Source organism: Grampus griseus, assembly GCF_964374135.1.
Source record: "Grampus griseus genome assembly, chromosome: X".
In the NCBI taxonomy this organism is placed as follows: domain Eukaryota; kingdom Metazoa; phylum Chordata; class Mammalia; order Artiodactyla; family Delphinidae; genus Grampus; species Grampus griseus.
Window position 1 is genome coordinate 118,999,444 of NC_138999.1, and position 23,717 is coordinate 119,023,160.

General features: G+C 37.8%; 1 protein-coding gene across 5 annotated transcripts in view; it reads right to left on the reverse strand.

Moving 5' to 3' along the window:
* Positions 1–23,717, reverse strand: part of ATP11C (ATPase phospholipid transporting 11C (ATP11C blood group)) — a 182,496-nt gene that overhangs the window by 75,146 nt on the left and 83,633 nt on the right. For all 5 annotated transcript variants that reach the window (XR_014298532.1, XM_082681817.1, XM_082681816.1 and 2 more), the window contains 4 exons: positions 18,707–18,826; positions 11,193–11,282; positions 10,341–10,421; positions 8,408–8,515 (listed from right to left, as the gene is read on the reverse strand). Coding sequence is in view for 4 of the 5 variants with exons in the window: in XM_082681817.1 (XP_082537943.1) it covers positions 8,408–8,515; positions 10,341–10,421; positions 11,193–11,282; positions 18,707–18,826 (399 nt within the window). In the remaining variant the exon portion in view is untranslated. The remainder of the gene's footprint in view (positions 1–8,407; positions 8,516–10,340; positions 10,422–11,192; positions 11,283–18,706; positions 18,827–23,717) is intronic.

Here is a 23,717-nt window from a genome sequence, read left to right on the forward strand (position 1 = left end):
GAGAAGAAAGGGCGTAGAGAGAGGCATTCACTGTGTCTCAGGAATGTAGGACCTGCTGAAAGCAGAGAATGGAACAGGGACACTGAGAAAAACCCTGTGGCAGCCCAGCACTGCAGGCATTTAAAGTCCAGTGGTGTACTGAAAGCATCAACAGCTACAGCAAAATCCAAAGCCAGCCAGCTCCTTACCAGACTGACTCAACCCCTAACACTGATGGGCTGGCTGACAGAATAGGTGTGCCCACTACAGGCCACAAATACAGGTTACCTGCCTCGGTCTCCAGCATTCTTTTACATGCACTGCCCAAAATTCAATTTAAAAAAAATGAGATGCACAAAACCAAGACAAAAATGACCTATCATCAAAAGATAAAGGTGTCAATAGGACCAGCCTCAGAAATACTCAGATTTTGGGGCTTCCCTGGTGGCGCAGTGGTTAAGAATCTGCCTGCCAATGCAGGGGACACGGGTTCGAGTCCTGGTCCGAGAAGATCCCACATGCCGCAGAGCAACTATGCCCGTGTGCCACAACTACTGAGCCTGCACTCTAGAGCCCATGAGCCACAACTATTGAGCCCACATGCCACAACTACTGAAGCCCGCATGCCTAGAGCCTGTGCTCCACAACAAGAGAAGCCACCACAATGAGAAGCCCGCGCACCGCAACAAATAGTAGACCCCGCTCGCCGCAACTAGAGAAAGCCTGCGTGCAGCAACAAAGACCCAACGCAGCCAAAAATCAATAACTAAAATAAATTTTTAAAAAAAGAAATATTCAGATTTTGGAATTATGAAACAGGGATAGAAAAACAGCTATGATTAAGATATTAAACTATTTACTGGAAAAGGTAGACAACATACACGTGCAGATGAGGAATTTGGGCATAAATATGGAAACTCCCAAAAAAAGGCAATTGGAAAAGTTAGAAATGAAAAACATGTTATCAGAGGTAAGGATTTCCTTCAATGGGCTTATAAGCATACTGGATACAAAGGAAATAATCAGTAAACCTGAAGAAACTCTTCCAATATTTCTAATGCCAAAACCCATACTCTTTCCCTTACAAATACCTGTATTTTTCCATTGGAATTCCTCAAGGCCTGTTTCTCTCCTCTATGTTTTATGTGATTCCATCCAAATTTCTGTATCCACCTAAAACATCTCTGAGCTCCAGGCCTGACAATTCCATCTGGCTGTCTAACAGGAATCTCAAAATTAACATGGCCTGGGACTTCCCTGGTGGTCCAGTGGTTAAGACTCTGTGCTCGCAATGCAGGGGGGCCAGGATCGATCCCTGGTCAGGGAACTAGATCCCGCATGCCACAACGAAGATCCCGCGTGCCGCAATTAAGACCCAGCGTGGACAAACAAACAAACAAATAAATATTAAAAAAAATTAACATGGCCCAAGCTGAATTCCTGATTTCCCTTCATCCCCACCTTTTCCCCCAAACCTATTCTTCTCCAGCTTATTTAATAGCACCAGCATTTAAAAAAAATTAATTAATTAATTTTGGGCTGTGTTGGGTCTTCGTTGCTGCACACGGGCTTACTTTAGTTGCGTCGAGTGCGGGCTGCTTTTTCTTGTGGTGCACAGGCTTCTCATTGCAGTGGCTTCTCTTGTTGCGGAGCACAGGCTCTAGGCGCACAGGCTTCAGTAGTCTTGGCATGCGGGCTCTAGAGCTCAGGCTCAATAGTTGTGGCGCACGGGCTTAGTAGCTCTGTGGCATGTGGGATCTTCCCAGACCAGGGCTCGAACCCATGTCCCCTGCATTGGCAGGTGGATTCTTAACCACTGCGCCACCAGGGAAGCCCCTAGCACCAGCATTTTGTTTAATAGCACTATTTAATGCACCTAGTTGCTCAGGCCAAAATCAAGGAGGCTATCTTTATTCTATTTTGCTCTTTTTCTCCCTCCTTACATGGAATACATCAGTAAGTCCACACATTACCTCCGAGAAACATCCTGAATACATACATTTATTTTGATCACGAGACAGGAGGGACAAAGTTGTGCTTACGAGTATGGATGCCATACCCAGACTTGCTTCAATTCAAATCCCAGCTTTCCCACTTACTAGTTGTGGACAAGTTTCTTAACCACCCTATGCCTCAGTTTCATCATTTGTAAAGAGGGGATAACAAAAGTACCTATTTCATAGGACTGCTGTAAAGTAAGGATTAAATGAGTTAATAGAATGTAAAAGGGAGTGCCTGGCATATTTATGTAACATATAAATGTTAACAACTATTTTTACTGTTATTGTCTCTTCTACTATCATTCTAATACAAGCTCTTATCATCATTTGCTTATACTACGGCAGTAGCCACCTAACAGGTTTCCCTCATTCTACTTTTGCTCGTGCCTCTACTGTGCTCACTCTCCAGAGTTGTCTTTTCTTAAAAAATAAGATCAAGTCACCCCCTAGCTTTGAAAAACCCTTCAAAAAATTCCCAATGCACTGAGGATACAGAATAAGTCACTCTCCTGCTTAACAAGAGTCCCCACACTCCCCAGCCAAGCAATCAAACACTTGGACACTTGTAGTTTATAGGCATCTCTTTCCACACACAAATACTCCAGAACGGGCTCAATCAAAGAGCATTTCACACAACAGCAACAACTGATGTAATTCAGATTATACCTGGTTGAGGTCAGCCTCAAGGAGAAGTAGCCTGGTGAGGAAAGGTGGAAGATGGGGGTCCTTCTAAGGCAGTGGGGGGTGACAGCAAAAACAGAAAGAGGAAAGGAGAGAAAAGGAGAGTTGTGGGAGGCTTTTACTTGCTTTGCAATTTTACTTCGTGCCCTGCGAGCAACAGATTTAATGCTATGAATCATTTATGCTGCCTTTGGTTCTTATGTGAACAAAAAGCTGAGTTTCTACGACTGGTTTGGAAACTTCAGATCCTAACCACTCTAATTCATCACAAGGTCCTCCCTCTGGGATGCAGAGAACAGAGAAAAGAAAAAAGAGTGGAAGAAAGACATTTTATGTCAAACTTGGGTAACCCTCCCACTCTGTAGCCTTCCTCCCATCTATAAGAAGATGCAAGACAATTTACTTATTGCTGGGGATGTGGACAACTTATGCCTGGAATTCCGGGTATTTAATAAATAATTCAGCAGTGATAATACTTGATAAACGTATAGGGAGGAGAGTATCATTTTGTATGAATTCATACCACAGCACTGAATCATTCTGGAATGGTATTTTCACCTACCTTCTTCTCTTTCTGTTCCATATATCTTGTTCCCTTTTTCTGGAGGATTTGATTTCCATTAGGTTCTATAATTTAATCCATATTCACATAGAAACATTCTTTTAAAAATAATACAAAATTGACAAACAACTTTGGAAGACTAACAAAATTAGAAGATTAACAAAATTGACAAACCCTTAGCTAGACTAAGAAAAAAAGAGAGATGCAAACAGCTAATGAAAGAGAAGACATCACAACTGATGGCAGAGAAATAAAAAGGATTATAAGAGGCTACTACAATTATATGCCAATAGATAAATACCTAGAAACATACAACCTACTAAAACTGAATCACGAAGAAATAAAAAATCTGAGTAGATCCAAAACTAATGAGAAGATTGAAGCAGGAATCAAAAACAGAAGAAAAGCCCAGGATCAGATGACTTCACTGGAGAATTCTACCAAGCATTTAAAGAAGAAATAACAATCCTTCCCAATTCTTCTAAGGAATCAAAGCGCGGGGAACAACCCCAAACTTATTCTGAGGCCAGCATTTCCCTGATACCATCACCAGAAAAAGACAGTACAAGAAAACTACAGACCAATTTCCTCAACGAATACTGATACAAAAAATCTGAAAACACTACCAAATCAAAATCAACAGCACATTAAAATGATCATACACCATGACCAAATGGGATTTATCATTGGGATCCAAGGATATATATATGAAGATCAATCAATGTAATGCAACACATAAACAATGTGTTGCATGATCATCTCAGTCAATGCAGAAAAGGCATTTGGTGTAATTCAACACCCTTTCATGGGCTTTCCTGGTGGTGCAGTGGTTAAGAATCCGCCTGCCAATGCAGGGGACACGGGTTCGAGCCCTGGTCCAGGACGATCCCACATGCCGTGGAGCAACTAAGCCCGTGCGCCACAACTACTGAGCCTGCGATCTAGAGCCCGTGTGCCACAACTAGTGAGCCGCACACCACAACTCCTGAAGCCCCCGTGCCTAGAGCCCGTGCTCCGCAACAAGAGAAGCCTCCGTAATGAGAAGCCTGCGTACCATAACAAAGAGTAGCCGCCACTTGCCGTAAAAAGAGAAAGCTGGTGCACAGCAACAAAGACCCAACGTAGCCAAAAATTTAAAAAATTAAAAAAAAAAAGTCTATACTATCCAAAGTGATCTACGACTCAATGGACTTCCTATCAAAGTGTAACGGCATTTGTTTCAGAAATAGAAAATAAAAATCCTAAAATTCATATGAAATCTCAAGGAACCCTGAGTAGCCAAAACAATCTTGAAAAGGAAGAACAAACTTGGAGGTCTCACATTCTCAGATTTCAAAACATACTACAAAGCAACAGAAATTAAGACTGGCATAAAGACAGATACATAAGCCAATGAATAGAGAACCGAGAAATAAACTCTTGCATATAGGGCCAAATGATTTTCAGCAAGGGTGGCAAGACCATTCAATAGGGAAAGGACAGTCTCTTCAACAAATGGTTTTAGAAAAAATGGGTATCTATATGCAAAAGTATTAATAGAGTTGGATTCTTACATCACATACAAAAATTAACTTGAAATGAATGAAAGACCTAAATGTGAGACCTGAACCCATTAGACTCCCAGAAGAACATGGAGAAAAAGCTTCAGGACATTGGACTTGGCAATGACTTCTTGGACATGACACCAAAAGCACAGGACAAAGATCAAAATTAGAAAATGAGAATACATGACCAAAGTAAACAATCAACAGTGAAAAGGCAACCTACAGAATAGGAGAAAATATTTGCCAATCATATATCTGATGAGGGGTTAATATCCAGAATATATAAGGAACTTCTACAACTCAACAACAAACAAATACCCTGATTAAAAAATGGGCAAAGGACTTGAACAGACATTTCTCCAAAGAAGATATATAAATAGCCAATAAGCACATGAAAAGATGCTCAACATCACTAATCATTAGGGAAGTGAAAATCCAAACCAAAACAAGATATCATTTCATACCCATCAGGATGCCCATTACCAAAAGAACAGAAAAATACAAGTGCTCAAGAGGACAGGGAGAAGTTGAAACCCTTGTGTAATCTAGACGCTAACATAAAATGGTGCATCCATTATGGAAAACAGTATGGAGGTTCCTGCACAAATTAAAAATATAATTACCATACGATCCAGAAATTCTACTTCTGGGTATGTATCTAACGTAATTCAAAGCAAGATCTTGAAAAGTTATTTGTATATCTGTGTTCACTGCAGCATTATTCACATGGCCAAGAGGTAGAAGGAAGCCAAACGTCCATCAACAGATTAACTGATAAAGAAAGTGTGGTATATACATACAATGGAGTATTTACATAGCCTTAAACAAGGGGAAATCCTGTCATATGCCACAACATAAATAAACCTTGAAGACATTATGCTAAGCGAAATAAACCAGTCACAAAAGGACAGATACTATAGTTGCCTCTCACAGGAAGTATCTCTCTAAAGTAATTCAAGTAATAGAAACAGAAAATAGAAAAGTGTGTACCAAGGGTTAGAGGTTTGCTGTACAACAATGTGAATATACTTAACACTACTGAACTGTATACTCAAAAATGGTTAAGGGCTTCTCTGCCAGAGCAGTGGTTAAGAATCCACCTGCCAGTGCAGGGGACACGGTTCGAGCCCTGGTCCAGGAAGATCCCACATGCCGCGGAGCACCTAAGCCCGTGAGCCACAACTACTGAGCCTGCGGCTCTAGAGCCCACGAGCCACAACTACTTAAGCCAGTGAGCCACAACTACTTAAGCCAGTGAGCCACAACTACTGAAGCCCGTGCGCCTAGAGCCCGTGCTCCACAGCAAGAGAAGCCACCACAATGAGAAGCCCACGCGCAGCAACAAAGACCCAATGCAGCCATAAATAAATAAATATTTTTAAAAAATGGTTAAGATGGTAAATTTACTATTATGTGTTTTTTATCCCAATAACACAATAAAATAAAAATAGATAAATAATACCTTAAGACTAGGATAAAATATTTGGAAAAGACCCATCTGATAAAGGATTGTTATCCAAAATATACTAAAAAAAACAAAAAAACTATTAAAACTCAACAATATGAAAATGAACAATCTGATAAAAAAATGGGCCAAAGACCTAATAGATACCTCATTAAAGAAGATATTCAAATGGCAAGTAAGCATATGAAAATATGTTCAACACCATATGTCATTAGGGAATTGCAAATTAAGACAAAAATGAGATACCACTATACACCCATTAGAACGGCCAAAATCCAGAACACTGACAATGAATGCTGGCCAGGATATGGAGTAACAGAACTCTCATTCACTGTTTATGGGAATGCAAAGTGGGTAGCTATGTTGGAGACAGCCTGGAAGCTTCTTATGAACTAAACATACTCTTACCATATGATCCAGTAATCACACTACTTGGCATTTACCAAAATGTACTGAAATCTTACGTCCACACAAAAACCTGCACATGGATGTTTACAGCAGTTTTATTTGTAATTGCCAAAACATGGAAGCACCCAAGATGTCCTTCAGTAAGTGAATGGATAAACAAACTGGTACATCTAGACAATGAAATATTATTTAGTGCAAAAAGAAATGAGCTATCAGCTAGTGGGAAGCAGCCGCATAGCACAGGGAGATCAACTCGGTGCTTTGTGACCACCTAGAGGGGTAGGATAGGGAGGGAGGGTGGGAGAGAGGGAGACGCAAAAGGGAAGAGATATGGGAACATATGTATATGTATAACTGATTCACTTTGTTATAAAGCAGAAAGTAACACACCATTGTAAAGCAATTATACTCCAATAAAGATGTTAAAAAAATAAAAATAATAATTTGGACAAAAAAAAAGAAATGAGCTATCAAGCCATGAAAAGACGGAGGAAACTTAAATGCATTATTACTAAGTGAAAGAAGCCAATTTGAAAAAGCTACATACTGTATGATTTTCACTACATGACACTATGAAAAAAGGCAAAACTATGGACACAGTAGAAAGAAGAAGGGTGACCCGGGTTGGAGGGAGGGATGAATAGGCAGAGCACAAAGGATGGTTAGGGCAGTGAAATGATTCTGTATGATACTATAGTGTATAGGTCATTATACGTTTGTTCAGACTCACTGAATATGTAACACCAAGAGTGAACCCTAATCTAAACTATGGACTTTGGGTTATAATGATGTGCCACTGGAGGTTCACTGATTATAACAAATATGCCCCTCTGGTGAGGGATAATGATTATGAGGAAGGTTGCACCTGTGTGGAGAAAGGGGTGTATGTCAACTCCATAATTTCTGTTCAATTTTGCTGTGAACTTAAAACTGCTCTAAAAAGTAAACCTTACTATTAATTAAAATAAAACCTGTTGGGAACAAAAAATATTATTTGATGTGGACAAGTCTAAAATTTTATCGACAGGACTCTTATTGGGTAATATGAAACAATGATTAATTTGGATAAAAAATTAAATTGCCTGAGATATTAAAAAATAACAATACCTTAGAACTATCATACGTTGCTGGTGGAATATAAAATGGTATATAGCTGCTGTGGAAAACAGTTTGGTGGTTCATGGAAACGTTAACCATAGAGTCACCGCATGACCTAGCAATTCTACTCCTACGTATATACCCAAAATAATGGAAAACAGGTGTTCAAACAAAAACTTGTACATGAATATTCATACTACCAATATTCCTAATAGCCAAAAGGTAGAAGAAACCTAAAATGTCCATCAACTGATGAACGGATAGACAAAATATGGTATAGCTATATGATGGAGTATTATTCAATCATCAAAAGGAATGAAGTACGGATACAACATGAATGAACCTCAAGAACATAACAATAAGTGACAGAAGCCAGACATAAAGGCCACATAGTGTATGATTCCATTTATATGAAATATCTAGAATACGTAAACCCACAGAGACAGAAAGGAGATTAGTGGTTGCCAGGGCCTGGGTGAGGGAGGAATGCAGCATGACTACTTAATGGCTATGGGGGTTTCCCTTTCCGGGTGGTGAAAATGTTCTGGAACTAGACAGTATTGATGGTTGCACAGAACTGTGAATGTACGAAATGCCATTGAATTGTACATTTTAAAATGATGTGTTCTTACTGTAATTTTAAAAAAGAATGAACTACAAAACTTAATACCTTGATTTTTTCACTCTCTTTTCTCACTCGCTTTGCATTTTCAATAATGTAAACAGTGCTCTTGTTGACTTCATTGTCAGCTCTGTGCCTCAGCCAATCCTCATATCCCTAGAAGGATAAAAGTAAGGACATAATCAAGCTCACATAATGAAGTAAAATTGTTAATAAATTTCTATAACCCCCTCTATGAGTCACCAGCAGGTATTTATACTTACAGTATTAATTTCAACTCAGAATGCTACAGAGACAACACTGTAAATTTTTGCAGCAAAAACTAAGATATGCTTTCAAAATATCCCTTACAGCTTTATTGCGTTAAAAGGTTCCTGAATTATATAGGTAAGTATTAATAAAAACACAGGCATTCTTCAATTGTGAAGGATATGATTTATTTTTCTAATTCTGCTCTTATTCAAGTTAATGTTAATTTTTTCTACTCTTTAATTTGAAAAAAGTTTTATTTTCTTATAGAGCGAATCACTTAAATATGTTCTTGTATAGTAGACCGCTGGAGTGATCATCTCTGAGGAAATATAATTCCTCCCCAGGGACAGAGAATAGAAAAGACAAGGAGGATTATTTTGGAACAGTATCTATCTAAAACTGTTGTTTTAGAGAACGACGGTTAAACTTCTCCACTGACTTGGTGACCAAAAAAAATACAAATTGTTGTTCATTTTTTAGAGTTAGAAGTAATCAGAGTTCATTTTCCTTTGGGCTTCCTTTGGTCTAGAGTAAATTTAAGCCAAATGAACTACGGATGGAGGGCGTTCATTTGTTTTAGCATGATCTCCTTCTTTTTTTACATCACTTTGCTTTCTTTCTTTATAATAATGAGTGTACCTTTTCAAATCTAACTGTGTGAAAAATCTCTTGATCGCCTTCCCCTTTTTTTCTCAGCTGCTATATGTTCATTCCTCTTCTGTCCTTCTTTATGGCAATGCCAGGCTATCACTTCATATGGTACTTTCTGTGATGTCAGTGAGGAAAGAAAGGCCCCAACATGAACTAGTACTGGGAGTAAACTGAATCAGTAAGAGCTTTTGAAAACCATACAGGCTATTCTTGGAACCAGCAATTCTATGATGTTAAAGAAAATAATCCTAACAGCCTAAGGAAATAACATTCCAAAAGTCTTTATATAGCAACCAAACACTTAATAAAATATTCTTGCAGTTCCTGGTAAGCAAGATAGAAGACCAGATAAACCCAAGAGGAAAGATAACCATGTTCCCAATATTGTTAAGCAAACAGTTTGGAAGTTTTGGGGGATACTTTTTGAAGTACTTTTGGTAAGTACTGTCTAAAAGTATCCTTGTCATCTGTCAGGTCCTATGGACTCTCCGATTACATGATAAACATTGCTAACCCACCCCTTCACCTCCAGCTTCCTGTTTCCATTTTCTATTTCATCTGGAATTTTTCAAAGGCACTATCATAAACTGTGGCAGGTATGAACTTTGACAAGAAACAAGAGTAAAAGTCTCTTCTACCCATGACCCCCTTCAGCAGCATCAGGAAAGACAACAAAATTAAAGTAAGAAACTCAAGTATGCTCTTGAATTCTTTGCTATAGGCAGCAATTTAAAAAGTCCACAAGAATGGGAATATTTCAGACAGATATAGCACAATGAAAAATGTAATGCACATTAAAAATTCACCTCTCACTTCCCCACTGAGCTGCACCTTCTACTTACTCTCCTTTTAGGGTTATATTCCCCCCTCGCCACACACACACACAAACAGGAAGAAAGGAGCAAAGAAATTAAAGATGCACCTTACAATAATTTTCATGTGTTTCCAATAAAAACCAAATATAAACTAAATTCATCAAGGATACCCACCCGATATAAATGTGAAAAAGAACCTTTGACAATGAAATTCAAATCAGACAGGACTGAAATGCAAGTACAATTGTAAACTAGAAATTTACCTGTTTGATGGCTGTAACAGTTATAACAAAGAAAAGTGGAAGTCCACTGGTAACTGGGCTAGTTGGTGTGTCTACTGTGACCTAGGTAAAGAAATTAAATTGAAAGTAAAATGAAAATAAGTCATTAACTCATATGCAGCACTTACATGCTACAAACATTTCAGACAGAAATGCAGACAAAACACATTCCGGTAGCAGGGTGAATGTTAACTTTCATTAAAACAAAAGCAATCCACATAGCTGTAAGTTTAAGAAAATAGTTCTAAATTTAGGCTTAGTTTTCATCCCAGCTTGAACTAACCCCTTGACTGAAATACATCCATTCATTTACCATCTATTTGTTGAGCACCATTCTGTCAGCCTCTGTGCTATTACCAGCCAGGCTGTAGAGATGCTGCTTTATTTTAAACAAGATGGAGAAAAGTCCCTGCCCTCACAGAACTGGCAGCGTACAGTGAAAACCAGATATTAAAACAAGTGAGACACTGAGATTTGAAGAGTAAATAGAGGTCAACTAGATGGAAGGGAGGGCCTTCCAGGTGCAGTGAAGGGTGTATAGAAAGTCTCTATGGTAGGAGGGCATGTGGCACCTGTAAGAAAATAAAGGAAGCCAGCGGCAAGAGAGCATGTGGTATGAGATGCAGACTAGTCTAGATGCTTTACTAGAGTTTTCCAGTAAAAGAGCTACTTTAGAAATATGTAAAATCACATATATCTTAAAATATAATATTAGTACTTTAACAAGTCTTATTATAATAAGCCCTGAAACAACTTTTTAATTACAGGGCATTTTAAGGTTAGAAATGGATTGAAACTTGGTTAAGGAAATTAAGTTTCTAATGGAGCTCTTACCTGTACAAGGAAAATGATGAGAAAATAAAAATTTGCAATTCTTCTAAACTGTTCAAACAGATTCTTTGGGAGGAAATTCCAAAGTGTATACTGTAAGGGGAGAAGAAAAAAAAGATTATTAGAAAGGAAACTTGAAAAATATTAATAATAATGACTCATGATTCCAAATTATCACAACACTTTGAAAGCATGTTAAAACCCAAACCTCAAACATATGAATAAGCGTGTACTTAGAGGTAGAGTATATAAACATTCTCTTCAGGAGTGAAGTTTTCACTTGGAGCATTCCAATTGGGCCATCTAGTCCCACAGCTTTGCTTTCCCCGACCCGATCTAAATTATGTTCCCTGTTATCTGCTCTCATATCATCCTATACTTCCCTGATAACACTCGTTTCAGTGAATAATTATATGTGTGCATAATTTAATTAAAGTTCCTCCCTCAATAGGCAATGAGATCTATAAGGGCAGACCTCATCTGTCTTTTTATTACTTTTTCTCCAACACCTAGCACAATGCCTGACATAAAGTAGACAATAAATTAGTTGGATGAGTGAATGTACTAATTTAATTAATTCCTTTGGCTGAGCTAACCTCTGGAATCTTGATCATCATCACAAGTATAATTCTGTCCCTATCACCGCTTCCCACCTCTGTGACAGCTGAGGTGTACACATAACCTTGGGTCATAGAGGGCTTTCATTTTAATCAACAACGCACCACCCTGCGCTTTGTTAACTGGTAATAGGTAAAGGTTTCAACGCTAAATTGTACACTGGCAGGTGGAGAAAACTCTTGGGCCAACTGTCAAATCACAAAGACCTTGTTTCTCACTGATACCTTAAGCTCAAGGACTAGGTAATTTTAAAATCACCAGAAGTTGGATTTTCTAGATGTCTTAATAAAGAAGACCAGAAACCAGAAAGAAAGAAATGTTTCTTTTTTTTTTTTTTTTTGCGGTACGCGGGCCTCTCACTGCCGCGGCCTCTCCCGTTGCCGAGCACAGGCTCCGGACACGCAGGCTCAGCGGCCACGGCTCACGGGCCCAGCCGCTCCGCAGCATGTGGGATCCTCCCGGACCGGGGCACGAACCCGTGTCCCCTGCATCGGCAGGCGGACTCTCAACCACTGCGCCACCAGGGAAGCCCAAGAAATGTTTCTTAATCTAAAGATCTAAATTTATACTTGAATGGTCTCCATATGTGAGAAAATGTCCATTATATTAGGTGGGGTGACTGAAAAAGCCAAAGTTGTAGAGCATGATACGACAGATGGGGATTTACTACTAACCTCTCTTTAAAAGGTGTATGGGCTCAAGGTTCCGCTAACCTAGAAGGTTCTTCCCCCAGCGTTCACAGAAGTGCCTCAGGGAAGCCCATTCAAAATGAAGTGCATAATCGTGTGTGGATGTGTATCACTTGGGAGAAGAGAGTCCACAGTTTTCAGGTTCCCAAGGCAGCTTGTGACCAAAAATAAAAGGGATCAAAACCACAGATCCAGTCACTTTGAAGCTGCCGTAGTTCAGATCAGCACTTAACTGTCCCGATAACTGAAGGTTAACTTTCTAAAACAACAAACTAAACTCCAACAACAGGCTAACAGCTGAGCTTCTAGCTTGTTGACCTTCTGTTCCTTAAGTAAAGGGTTTTTAATTAAACAAACAAACATTAGGGACTGTTAGAATCCTCCGTGGGGTGTTAACACATTGAGAGGGAACATTTTTTGTTGCTGCTTCCAGGCCCCCACTGTTTGTTTACCTGTGTTTCACTAAATGAACTGTTTCCTTGAGGAACTCTGGTTATTCTCTTTATAGGAAACTACTGCAACACGCCCTCTTCTTTCCTATATCAGGTCATGAACTGCTAAGAGGTCAGGGAGCATATCATACACATCATAAGATCACTTCCCTTCTGTGCCTACAACCGTGTTCAGCATGTAGAAGGCATACAAGAAATTTTGATTAAAACCTGTGTTTTGGCTATTTCCTCCACTGCTCTAACTAAAAAGCAAATTCAACTTCTCATCTCTTTATTATAATACAAATGCAATATAGCATACATTATTTCAATGCAGTTTTCTAGTAAAACTAGAACTAGATTATGCTCACAAGAGTCATCCCACTTGGTGTGCAGTGCATTTCAGTTCAATTCACCAAGCACCTACTGTGTGCCAGGCAGTGGCCCAGATAACAAAGATTTTAGCAGGTACATTAAAGATCAAGATATGGCTTTTCTACCCAGAAGGAATTTATGTTATAGCCAAAAAGACAATCATGTATTCACTCAATTTAATGTGGTAAATGTCATAAAACTAGCATGAGCAAAATGCTATGGGGATACAGTAGAAGTTATGATTTTTTTCCTACCCAAGAGAAGCTTGAGAAGGCTTCAAAGAGCAGGTGACTTCTGAACTGAGCCTTGAAAGATTAGAGGGAGTTTATGTGGTAAAGAACCCAGTGCAAGAAGGCACAGAGCCATGTAAAAGGAGATTGAATCCATGATGCTCTCTCTGTCCCTCAAATCTAGTTCTCTTTCAGGATGTCCTATTTCAGTGAATGACAAGAACATCTACTTAGCCATGTTATTCAGATACTTGGAAGACACCTTTAACCACCGGTTACAAGAAATTCCTTACCAGTCCTGCCATTTTTGCTTCCTATATATCTCTGGGACATCTTTCCGTATTTGCTACCACCGCTGTCCAAGCCATCATCTCTTACCTGGATTACTGCACTGGCCTCCTAAATGGACTCCTTGCCTCCACTTTTGTTCCCTTCCATTCCATTTTCCACAAAGCAATGAGAATGACCTTTTCAAAATGTGGTTCTGTTCACATGACCTCTCCCTGCCTAAAAGCTTCATTTATTTCCCACTGTTTGTGAGATAAAGAATGAACTTTAGTCTAGATGTAGACTAAGAAAAGAGTTTTCTAATTAAAACTGAAATTGAATTAAAGCCACATTAATACCAAGTTATTCATTCAAATTGCCTTGTTTACCTAAAAAGTGGACTCTCATACTTAGTCAGTTGCTACAAACCAAAAACAATGTTAACTCACAGGAATAAGATGTTTACGGCATTTGTTTCATACACAATGATGAAAATAGAGATTTTTTTGGGTCATAAGTCAGTTCTTGCTCAGAGAAGTCAGTAAGTGGATTTCTATACTATCTTAATGTGCAACCATAAACTTAAAAAGCAACCGTGACATTCAGAACATGTTTTAAAAGTTTCTCCAGAAAAATGCCAGCTTTCCAAGTATATGCAATGCATTTTTCATCTTCTCTATAGTGAATTAAATAATTGGTACACAAATGTGGCCTCTGATGTGAAAAAACTGTGGGTCACCCCCTCGCACATCTATCACCTAATTTAATTTGAAATCAAAACCATATAACTTTGATAAATAACTTTCCTAATTTAAAGGAGGGAGTAGGAAATGAACCTCAGTTTTGAAAGTCTATTAAATTGAAAAATTTAAACCAAAGGAGGCTTTAGAACATTACTTGTTTGTACCCAAAGTCCAAACATTTTCCAATTTAGCCTTAAAAATGCTGATGTGGAAGCTAAAGCTCCAAATAACTTGTTCTAATATTTCTGTGTATCACGAGAAAACAGGGGAGCAGCTAAAAAACGAAGTAGTAACTATTGAAAAGAACAAAGTTAACAACCAGTTGCGAAGGGGCTAGCAGAAGGAGCACTGACTTTTCTAACTACTGGGATTTGGATGTGATGGAACAAAATCACTAAACTTGAAGATTACTTGTAAATAAGCACCCGGTTGTAAATAAGCAGAGCTGTAGCTTGAATAACTGTTCACTTTGCTAAATGACTGTATCCACTTTATTATCAACTCTCCTTGATGTAGGCATTAAATTCAATTTTGAGCATCACAGCAGTCTACTTCCATTTTCATTACCAATGTCAGCCAGAACTTTCTCATTTTTAAAGTATCACTCTTCCTACCATAAATTTAGAACAGCAAAAGGAGTTACCAAGACAGTACTGCATTAGGATTTTAGCTAAAAAGTCACCTTCAGGGAGTTCGATAAGATGCAAAGACATGTCTAATAAATTCTACTGAAGGTTCTGACTTTTAAAATGAGGGAAAATGCTAGTGTAATTTTAGGCTTGAAACTTTAAGACATTCTTTCACATAGGAGTAAGTTTAACCTTGGGCATAGCTTCAAAGAGTCAGGTGGAGCTCCCTGATTCTTATCCCACTGAAGGGGCCTTCAAGATGAGGCTCAGGATTTTAAAAGGAAAAAAAAATGTAGAACAGAGAAATGTGATGGAAGCTAAAGATCTTAAAGATCTAGCTCCTTTTGCTACAGAAGGGGATTTCCAAGTTTTGTACCAGCCATAAAATTCTGATGATTCCCAAAGTCCCTGCAGAGTGTTCTAAAGTAGGAAGGCCAAAGAGAGCAAGTTTTTCTAAAGAAAGTGTTTGTGTTTCCAAAAGAAGAAAAGGACACTCATTTTATAAGTAAATTAAAACAAATTTTTATCAAAGTGTTTATCTTCAGTGTTCCTTGTATTAACAGGACTTATTCCCAATGATATTACATTACTGATGTCATTTGTAGACAAACAAACAAAAAGCACCCAATTAAGAGAAAGTTATTTTTATTACTAAATGGTTTAGAAAGGAAATCAACACTTGCTACATAGTTGGAAGGCAGCTAACATATTCTATAAATTACACATTTCCTCAATTAAAAGATTCTGGTGCAAATACAATCAGCCAAAGGGCAATGTGAGGAAGAGAAAGTCAAATTATGAAACTCTTTTTCTCTCCAGACTGAAGGCCTCTTTTCAAGAGAGATCACTCCACACATTTGAACACAGGAGACTGAGGAAATCAATAGTACTGCTCAGGACTGCAGTAATAATAATAATAATCACAGAAACATAAATAACAATAGCAGCTACCATCTACTGAGTTGTTACTACATCATGCCAAGCACAGTGCTTAAATGCTTTCTGTGGATTACTTTACTTCAGTCTAATCACAATCCTATGAGCTAAGTAGTTAATACCCCCATTTTACAGGTAAGAAAATTGGGACACAGGAAGGTTATATGACTCACTGTAACTTCAAACCCAGGTCTTCTGTCTGTAAGGGTGAAGCTGTTTACCACTACACTATACGCTGTTTTCTTGTAACTATTCATTGTACTAAAATTTCATTCTTTTTGTGAAGTTAGTATACTGTCAATTCCTCTTTTTCTGCTCTAGATCTGTTATGAAAAATAGATCAGTTAATGAGCAGTTAACTAGACAAACTGTAAATATAAAATACAGAGAAAAAAGAGATGTGTTAGTCGATCAATGTAGAAATGTTCACTTCTTTATTCTGGTTTCTAAAACACATACATATATACTGTATATGCAGATCTGTTTAGAAATAATTTATATTTGCTCATGAATTCCCAACTATTTAAAAAAATATCCTATTGCATTGTTTTGCATATTGGCAAAACTGAAGGTAAACAAAATATGAAAAATATTCTATTCCATTAAATATTCTATTAAACAAAAAGAGTTGAGAATTAACTGAGTCTTCTACGTTCTTTTAATATGCAAAAATTCATGGTATATTAAAACAAATCAATTATCACTAGGTTCAGTGAAAAGTCACTTTACTATCGGTTTGTCACTTTACCATCTTCCCCATAAAACACTATAGGAAACAATAGTCCCCTAGAAAGTATTTTATATTTCACTTGATACAAAAGGAGAGAGAAAACTGTGGGAGGAGCCCAAATTGCAAAACGATGTGAAAACAGCTCTTTATTCAGAGCCACTAGACCTTATAAAGCAGTTCTGACCCTGGCTTTATCACTAACTCTGCTTCGTGACCATGTCACTAACTTAATTTCTGTGGGTTGGCTTTCTCCATCTGTAAAATAAGCGAGTTGAACAAGAGGATCTCCTATGATGTTTCAGTTCTATAAGTCTATGATTCTGAGCCAAAGGACTACTATTGATTGTTTTCTTGAATACTATAGGGTGAGTCACAATTTTCAGTGAAAGAACTATTCACTATCTTGGGCACAGGTATGGAAACTTCTAGCTGAGGATAAATTTCTGCCATAAGGATAAAGATTAACAGGAAACAGACATTTTATCCAAATACACTCAGAGTGTTCTATAGCCCAATAGATCTGCTCATTAGGCAATATAGTTTTCATTCATTCTGTCTGCATTTTACATGTTACTCTCCCAGCTAAGCATAATCTGTCTGTATTTTTTTAACATCTTTATTGGAGTATAATTTTTTACAATGGTGTGTTAGTTTCTGCTGTATAACAAAGTGAATCAGCTATACATATATCCCCATATCCCCTCCCTCTTGCGTCTCCCTTCCACCCTCCCTATCCCACCCCTCTAGGTGGTCACAAAGCACTGAGCTGATCTCCCTGTGCTATGAGGCTGCTTCCCACTAGCTATCTATTTTACATTTGGTAGTGTATATATGCCCATGCCACTCTCTCACTTCGTCCCAGTTTACCCTTCCCCCTCCCCGTGTCTGTATATCACTACCCAAAAAGAAATCACATGTACATTTGAAAACCAAAATGTTAAGTTTGCAAAGGAAGGGCATAATTTTGTGTTTCAGGTCCTCAGTGTTTGCCAACATTCAGTGAACCAACCATCAGCAACATGTGAGATCTACCTTACATTAGGAAGTGAGGAAAATTATCAAGATCTGTGCCATGCTATAAGAGACAGCAGTGGGCCAGCAATCTAGCACCTAGCACCTAACCTAGTCAGTCAAAGGTAAAGATAAGCAAACTAATACTTGTAGAATGATGACTACTGGATACTAGGATCTATAAAGAACGCTATCACATAAGCTCTATTTCACTAATGAGGACATTCAGACTGAGAGATTAATTTGGCCAAAGTCGCACAGCTAGTAAATTATCAGGCCAGGATTTAAACAGGTCTTCAGACTTTCAGGCCACTCCTTTTAGTATTACACAGTGCTAAAGTAAGATGATTATTCAAATGGTAATACAGCTACAGTGACTGAACCCTTAACTGTTTAAGCAGTGTACAGAACAGAATGTACCCATTAGGACCCAGGAGTGTACTTGAGAAGCTCTGCAATGGAATAGAAAGAGACACAAATGTCATTCTAAGATAACACCCTCCAGAAGAATGTAAATTATTTACAACCCAGTCCGTCCACTTAAGGGCAATTCAGAAAGCTCTGGGCAAGTAAATAATTCCACGTTTAGCACACTTCAAGACTTAAAGTCATACATATAATCAACAGGCAATGTGAATCATAGTGGAGGGCAAGTAAATGATCTTTCAGCTGTAACAAGACAAAGTGATGCTTTTAAAAAAACTGCCTTTTGGTGGAATAATTACCACAGTTCGTCTATGATTGGTATAAGTGCACATCCAGGTATACATATATAAATGTACCAGCTTCCAGCAAATATAAAAATAAGTTTTATCTGGCTCACTATATGAACATCTATTGAGTTAAAAAACAACTTACCTTAGATGAGACTATTCTATTATCACAAAATTTTTGTGCAATGTATGCTTCTGTTTCTGAAACTGGATGATTGCCAACAAATACTGTGCGTGTACCAACTCGTTTCTCTTCTCCAGCACACTGACCAAGAGAAAGAGGAAAAGTCAGTTTTTCATCACATTTCTCCATGCTTCTACCAAGCTCAGAATTCTTGTCTTAACATGTTTGGCTATTGTCTAGAGAGAGAGAGTAGTAGGGGGAGAGGAGAAAACCTTGTTAGGAAATTCAAACTCCACTAAGCTCTTAGTTGCTGACTTAGTGAAGATTATTAGTAAAAGTTTTGTTTGAGCCAACTGCTCTGAGGCCAACATTGCAATTCTAAATGTTTAAATTGAAGTAAGTATCCTAGAGAAACAGTATTTTTACTGCCAATCATTTTTCTTTCATCCACACAGTCTCAACCATCACTATCACAGCAACATACTAACTTAGGAAAGGTCAGATTGGGAATATTTATTTTATTATACAACAACTATTGAGGACAACCTTTGTCAATTTCCTTACTAGACAGCAGAATGCTCTAAACACAAAATAATTGCTTATAAATACACAGGAATATATTGAATAGAATGGCTGCCTCTCTTAATGGAATGATCAACTATTTCTACAAAGAAAAGTTGTAATTGTTTGGCTTTACAAGGAAAGACATTCTTTTGTGATCTCTCAGAGCCTACTGTCAAAAAGTCCCATTTCAGGGCTTCCCTGGTGGCGCAGTGGTTGAGAGTCCACCTGCCGATGCAGGGGACACGGGTTCGTGCCCCGGTTCGGGAGGATCCCGCATGCCGTACAGCGGTTGGGCCCGTGAGCCATGGCCGCTGAGCCTGCGCTCCGCAACGGGAGAGGCCACAGCAGTGAGAGGCCTGCGTACCGCAAAAAAAAAAAAAAAAAGCTCACAATACAGCTCTAATGCCCCTTTTATATTTTTAAAAAAGAGGTTCATTGAATCTAGAAGTCGCAAGGTTGAGCTCCATTTTTACTTCACCCTTTTATTTCACTGAGGCTTCACTTTCCTTATTTTAAATCAGGATAATATACCTTCTTACATAAATCTGGGATAGTCTCTTTTGATGGTACTATTTTATGTTTGAGACAACCATTTTTTTAAGTAAAAAGTATGATAAAAACCAATATCCACTTACATATTTCCATTATTTTTTTTAAAAAAGATAACTATAATTTCCAACCTAAAATGTTTTAAAGTATGTAGCCACAAAGATTTCCCTTCAATTATCTATTTAAAGGTCAAAGACATAACTCTCTACTCCCAAAATAATCATTTTAAGCAAGACTACTTAGAGGTTGCAAAGTTCTCCAAATGTCTATGCTTGGATGTATTCCAGTCTGAATTTTTGTACCTCACATAGATATAGGGAAAATAATTTTTCAGATTAAAAGAACAAGAATTACCCTAAAATACAGATAAGACCTCTTGCCTCACCATTTTCATTTTAAGCTTATTAAATAATTATTTAGTGGGGTATTGCCTCCAAAATCCATAGGGAATCAATAGAAAATTAACTGAGATAAATTGAAGTAGGAGAGATTTAGCCTGTATATAAAGGATAACTTCTGGAAATCCACCCTGGCATGCACTAAGGGAGCATTCAATCTATGGCAACCTGGAAAAAGTAAGTTATCAATGCTGGACAACTTAGCTATTTACCTGCCTGCCCCAAGACAGGGCATTAGAACAGCTGATTGTACCAGGTCCTTCGCGTGCTAAGGGTCAGTGATTAACAGGTAAATTTTCAAACAGTTCCTGGAAACCAGTAAACAATACCTTTACCAGAATGGTAACTATATACATTTTGATTCAGGGACTGACTTTGTTTGCAACTGTAATATACATGGTCTGACGCAGCTTACTAATAAGAGCACTAAATTTTCCATAATATCCTTTTTGCAAAAAGTAAACTGAAAGTGAATACACCTGCTTAAAAGTATACTTTATTTTGCTTCCCCTACCCTAGTTTTCTGTTGCAAGTTACGGTACCAATGTAGTCTCTCTACAACAGACCTGAACCTATTATGTACCAATCTGAAGTACAGAAATTGTCAAGTCCATATACACACTACAATTTAAATCCTTTAATTTAATATTCACATGGTTGTTTAGTTTTCCACACAAGCAAGAAGTGGCTATGGAGTAAATAAGGAAGAGCTACCTTTCATGCCAGTTCTCAGATCATTCAACAAATGAAAACACGGAAGAGGAAAAGAGGTAGAAGATCAGCGAAGCAGGATGTTTCCTGCACTGCCAATATAGTTCTCCTCAGTTAACAGTGGCCACTTAAAACCCAACTGAACTAGCACTTCCCCAATTCTGAATTGTCTTCAACTTTCTTCTGTGGCAGATAACAACATTCCAAAGAACAAAAGGAAGGAACAAGCATAAAGCAATTTTTCAGGCACATGATATTTTTATGAATTCTGTGCATTTGCATAGCATTTACAGTTTTACTAAGACTTTCCCCCACATATTACCTCTGATATCTTTCAAGTAAGGCTTAAGTGACCTCTATCTCCATTAAACTGGAGAAAATGGATTGAAATTGCTGTGCAGGTTTGGGGAGCGGAGAGAGGGGGATGGGAGATCTCAGCAGTGATCATTGTTAGATGTGGAAATAGGAACCCAAGAGAACTTGTAAAATGTCCACTCCTGAGGATTTTTCAAAAAAGGGCAAAGTCTCCTCAGCTCAGGTGGGTTTGGGTTTGGAGCTGCCTGAGGACTGGGGGTGGGGTGGGGTGAAATAGATGACTTTTCAATGCCTGTTTTGGTCTAAAAATCTGATGAGCCCGCAATTTCTGGAAGAATTTGCTGCAACCATATAACGTTGTTTGGTTCACATAAAAATGGCAAAGCTGAACACATGTGTAAATTCACTGTAATTTTACACTTGCTGCCAATGCAGAGTGTTAGAACAGTGGTTTTAGTTCCTGTGATTTTGAATAATGTAGGTGCCTTAGCCAAGGGAGAGGAACTCCAAGTTCGAATTATTAAAAAAAACAAAATTCCCACTTGGATGGCACACAGTGTAGTCTGGAGTGGGAGTGTATGATTCCTGCCACCGCATAATGAATTTTAATTCATTAGGAGTCCATCCTGTGTTGAAGTGCTTCCCATGCAAATGTTCTTAGGAACAGCATTTATTAAAACTGAAATGTGCTAGCAACAATTCTATTTTAATGATACAGCATACACTACAATTAAAAGGGTGGAAAAATAAAAGTGTATTTATAGCAATATGAATTAACAGAGAAATCAATTTAATTGTCTTCTTCATGATAAAAATCACCCTTTTGTACTCTTGAATTATACCTCCATACTATAAACTGAATATTGTTTTTTTAAAAAGTAATTTATACCAAAACATAGTCTCTCAATAAAAACCAGAGTAAAATGGTACTGTTATTCAACTAGTACCATCTTTTTTTTCTTAATTTACTTTACTGAAGTATAGTTGATTTACAATGTTGTGTTAATTTCTGCTGTACAGCAAAGTGATTCAGTTATGCACATATATACATTCTTTCTCATATTCTTTTCCATTATGGCTTATCAGAGGATATTGAATATAGTTGCCTGTACTATACAGTAGGACCTTGTTGTTTATCCATTCTGTATATAATAGTTTGCATCTGCTAATCTGAGGCAATATATTTTTCGAGAAACTTTCTAAGAAGTAGTTTATTTACACAAGAGTCACAGCATAGATTTGATAACTCATTAAGTTATTTAGGAACCATTTATGGATAGTTTGCTAGGTCCAATGGGAAATAAAATCATCGATAATGTCAGCTAACATTTACTGAGAACTGATTTTGTGTTCTAAGTGGTTAATACACAGTATCTCAAGACATCCTTACAGCTACCCTATGAGGTAGATACTCTTACTATACCCATGCCCCAGATAACAGCAAAGAAAAAAATAAACACCAGCCAAAGTGGAAGCACAGAGAGTTTTTGCAGCTTGCCCAGCATCACATTTCATAAGTGGTACGGTAGTCAGGAAAATAAGGATTTTACAGTATTATAAGGAAAATGTATGACACATAAAAACATTTTAATAGAAAGTAAAAGCTTCTATGCATCATAAGAATTAAACAGAATGGTCAACTAGTACCATCTTAAAATCCTATGCTTTCGCTAGTCATAAACAAAGAAAGCTGCTGGAATTATAATTCATTTCTTGATTGCCTCTAGACCAGTGACTCAAAAAGAACTGAGGGAAGATTAAGATCTTAATACAAGACTGTCATTATGAAAGCTGGCACAGGTTCTGAAACAGAGCTCACCTCTCCATCCATTCCAGGTGTTGGCAGACTTAAATTTATCACTTAGTCATAGATCAGTGGTTCTTAAGTCTGGTCACACGTTGTCTTTAAACATAATACCAATGGCTGGGTCTTTTATTTAATATTTAATTTAATTTTTCTCAAAGCTCCCCAGGTGACAATTCTGATTTGTAGCCAGGGCTGAGAATGACTGCTACAGAACCTCTCTCTTTGAATTAATGATTGACCTTAACTAACATCCTACAAGTTTTTAGTACACCAGCCACAATCCTACACTTTTTAATTAAAATAGTTTAAATAATTGGCTTTTCAAAGGATATATACAAATATACAAATATACAAATAACCATCAAATAGCAACCCCTCTGACCATTTTAAGCTGCTCACAAAATGAGATTCTCCTTCAATATTCATTTTGCATGTGGCTAATACCCATCAATTATTCAGATCAATGATAATGAAAATTACAGGCCCTGAAAACATGCAAAGCTACTCGGGTTATCAGCAAATAATCATCAATGTCATCTCCAATGATCACTACATTACTTTTATTAATCATCAGACTGCTCTTTGTGAGTTACTAAGGAAGTAAGAGGACAGCTCTCCCTTATCGGTGGAGAGCTCTTCCACATCTGTGGATTCAAGCAACTTCAGATCAAAAATATTTTGGGGGTGG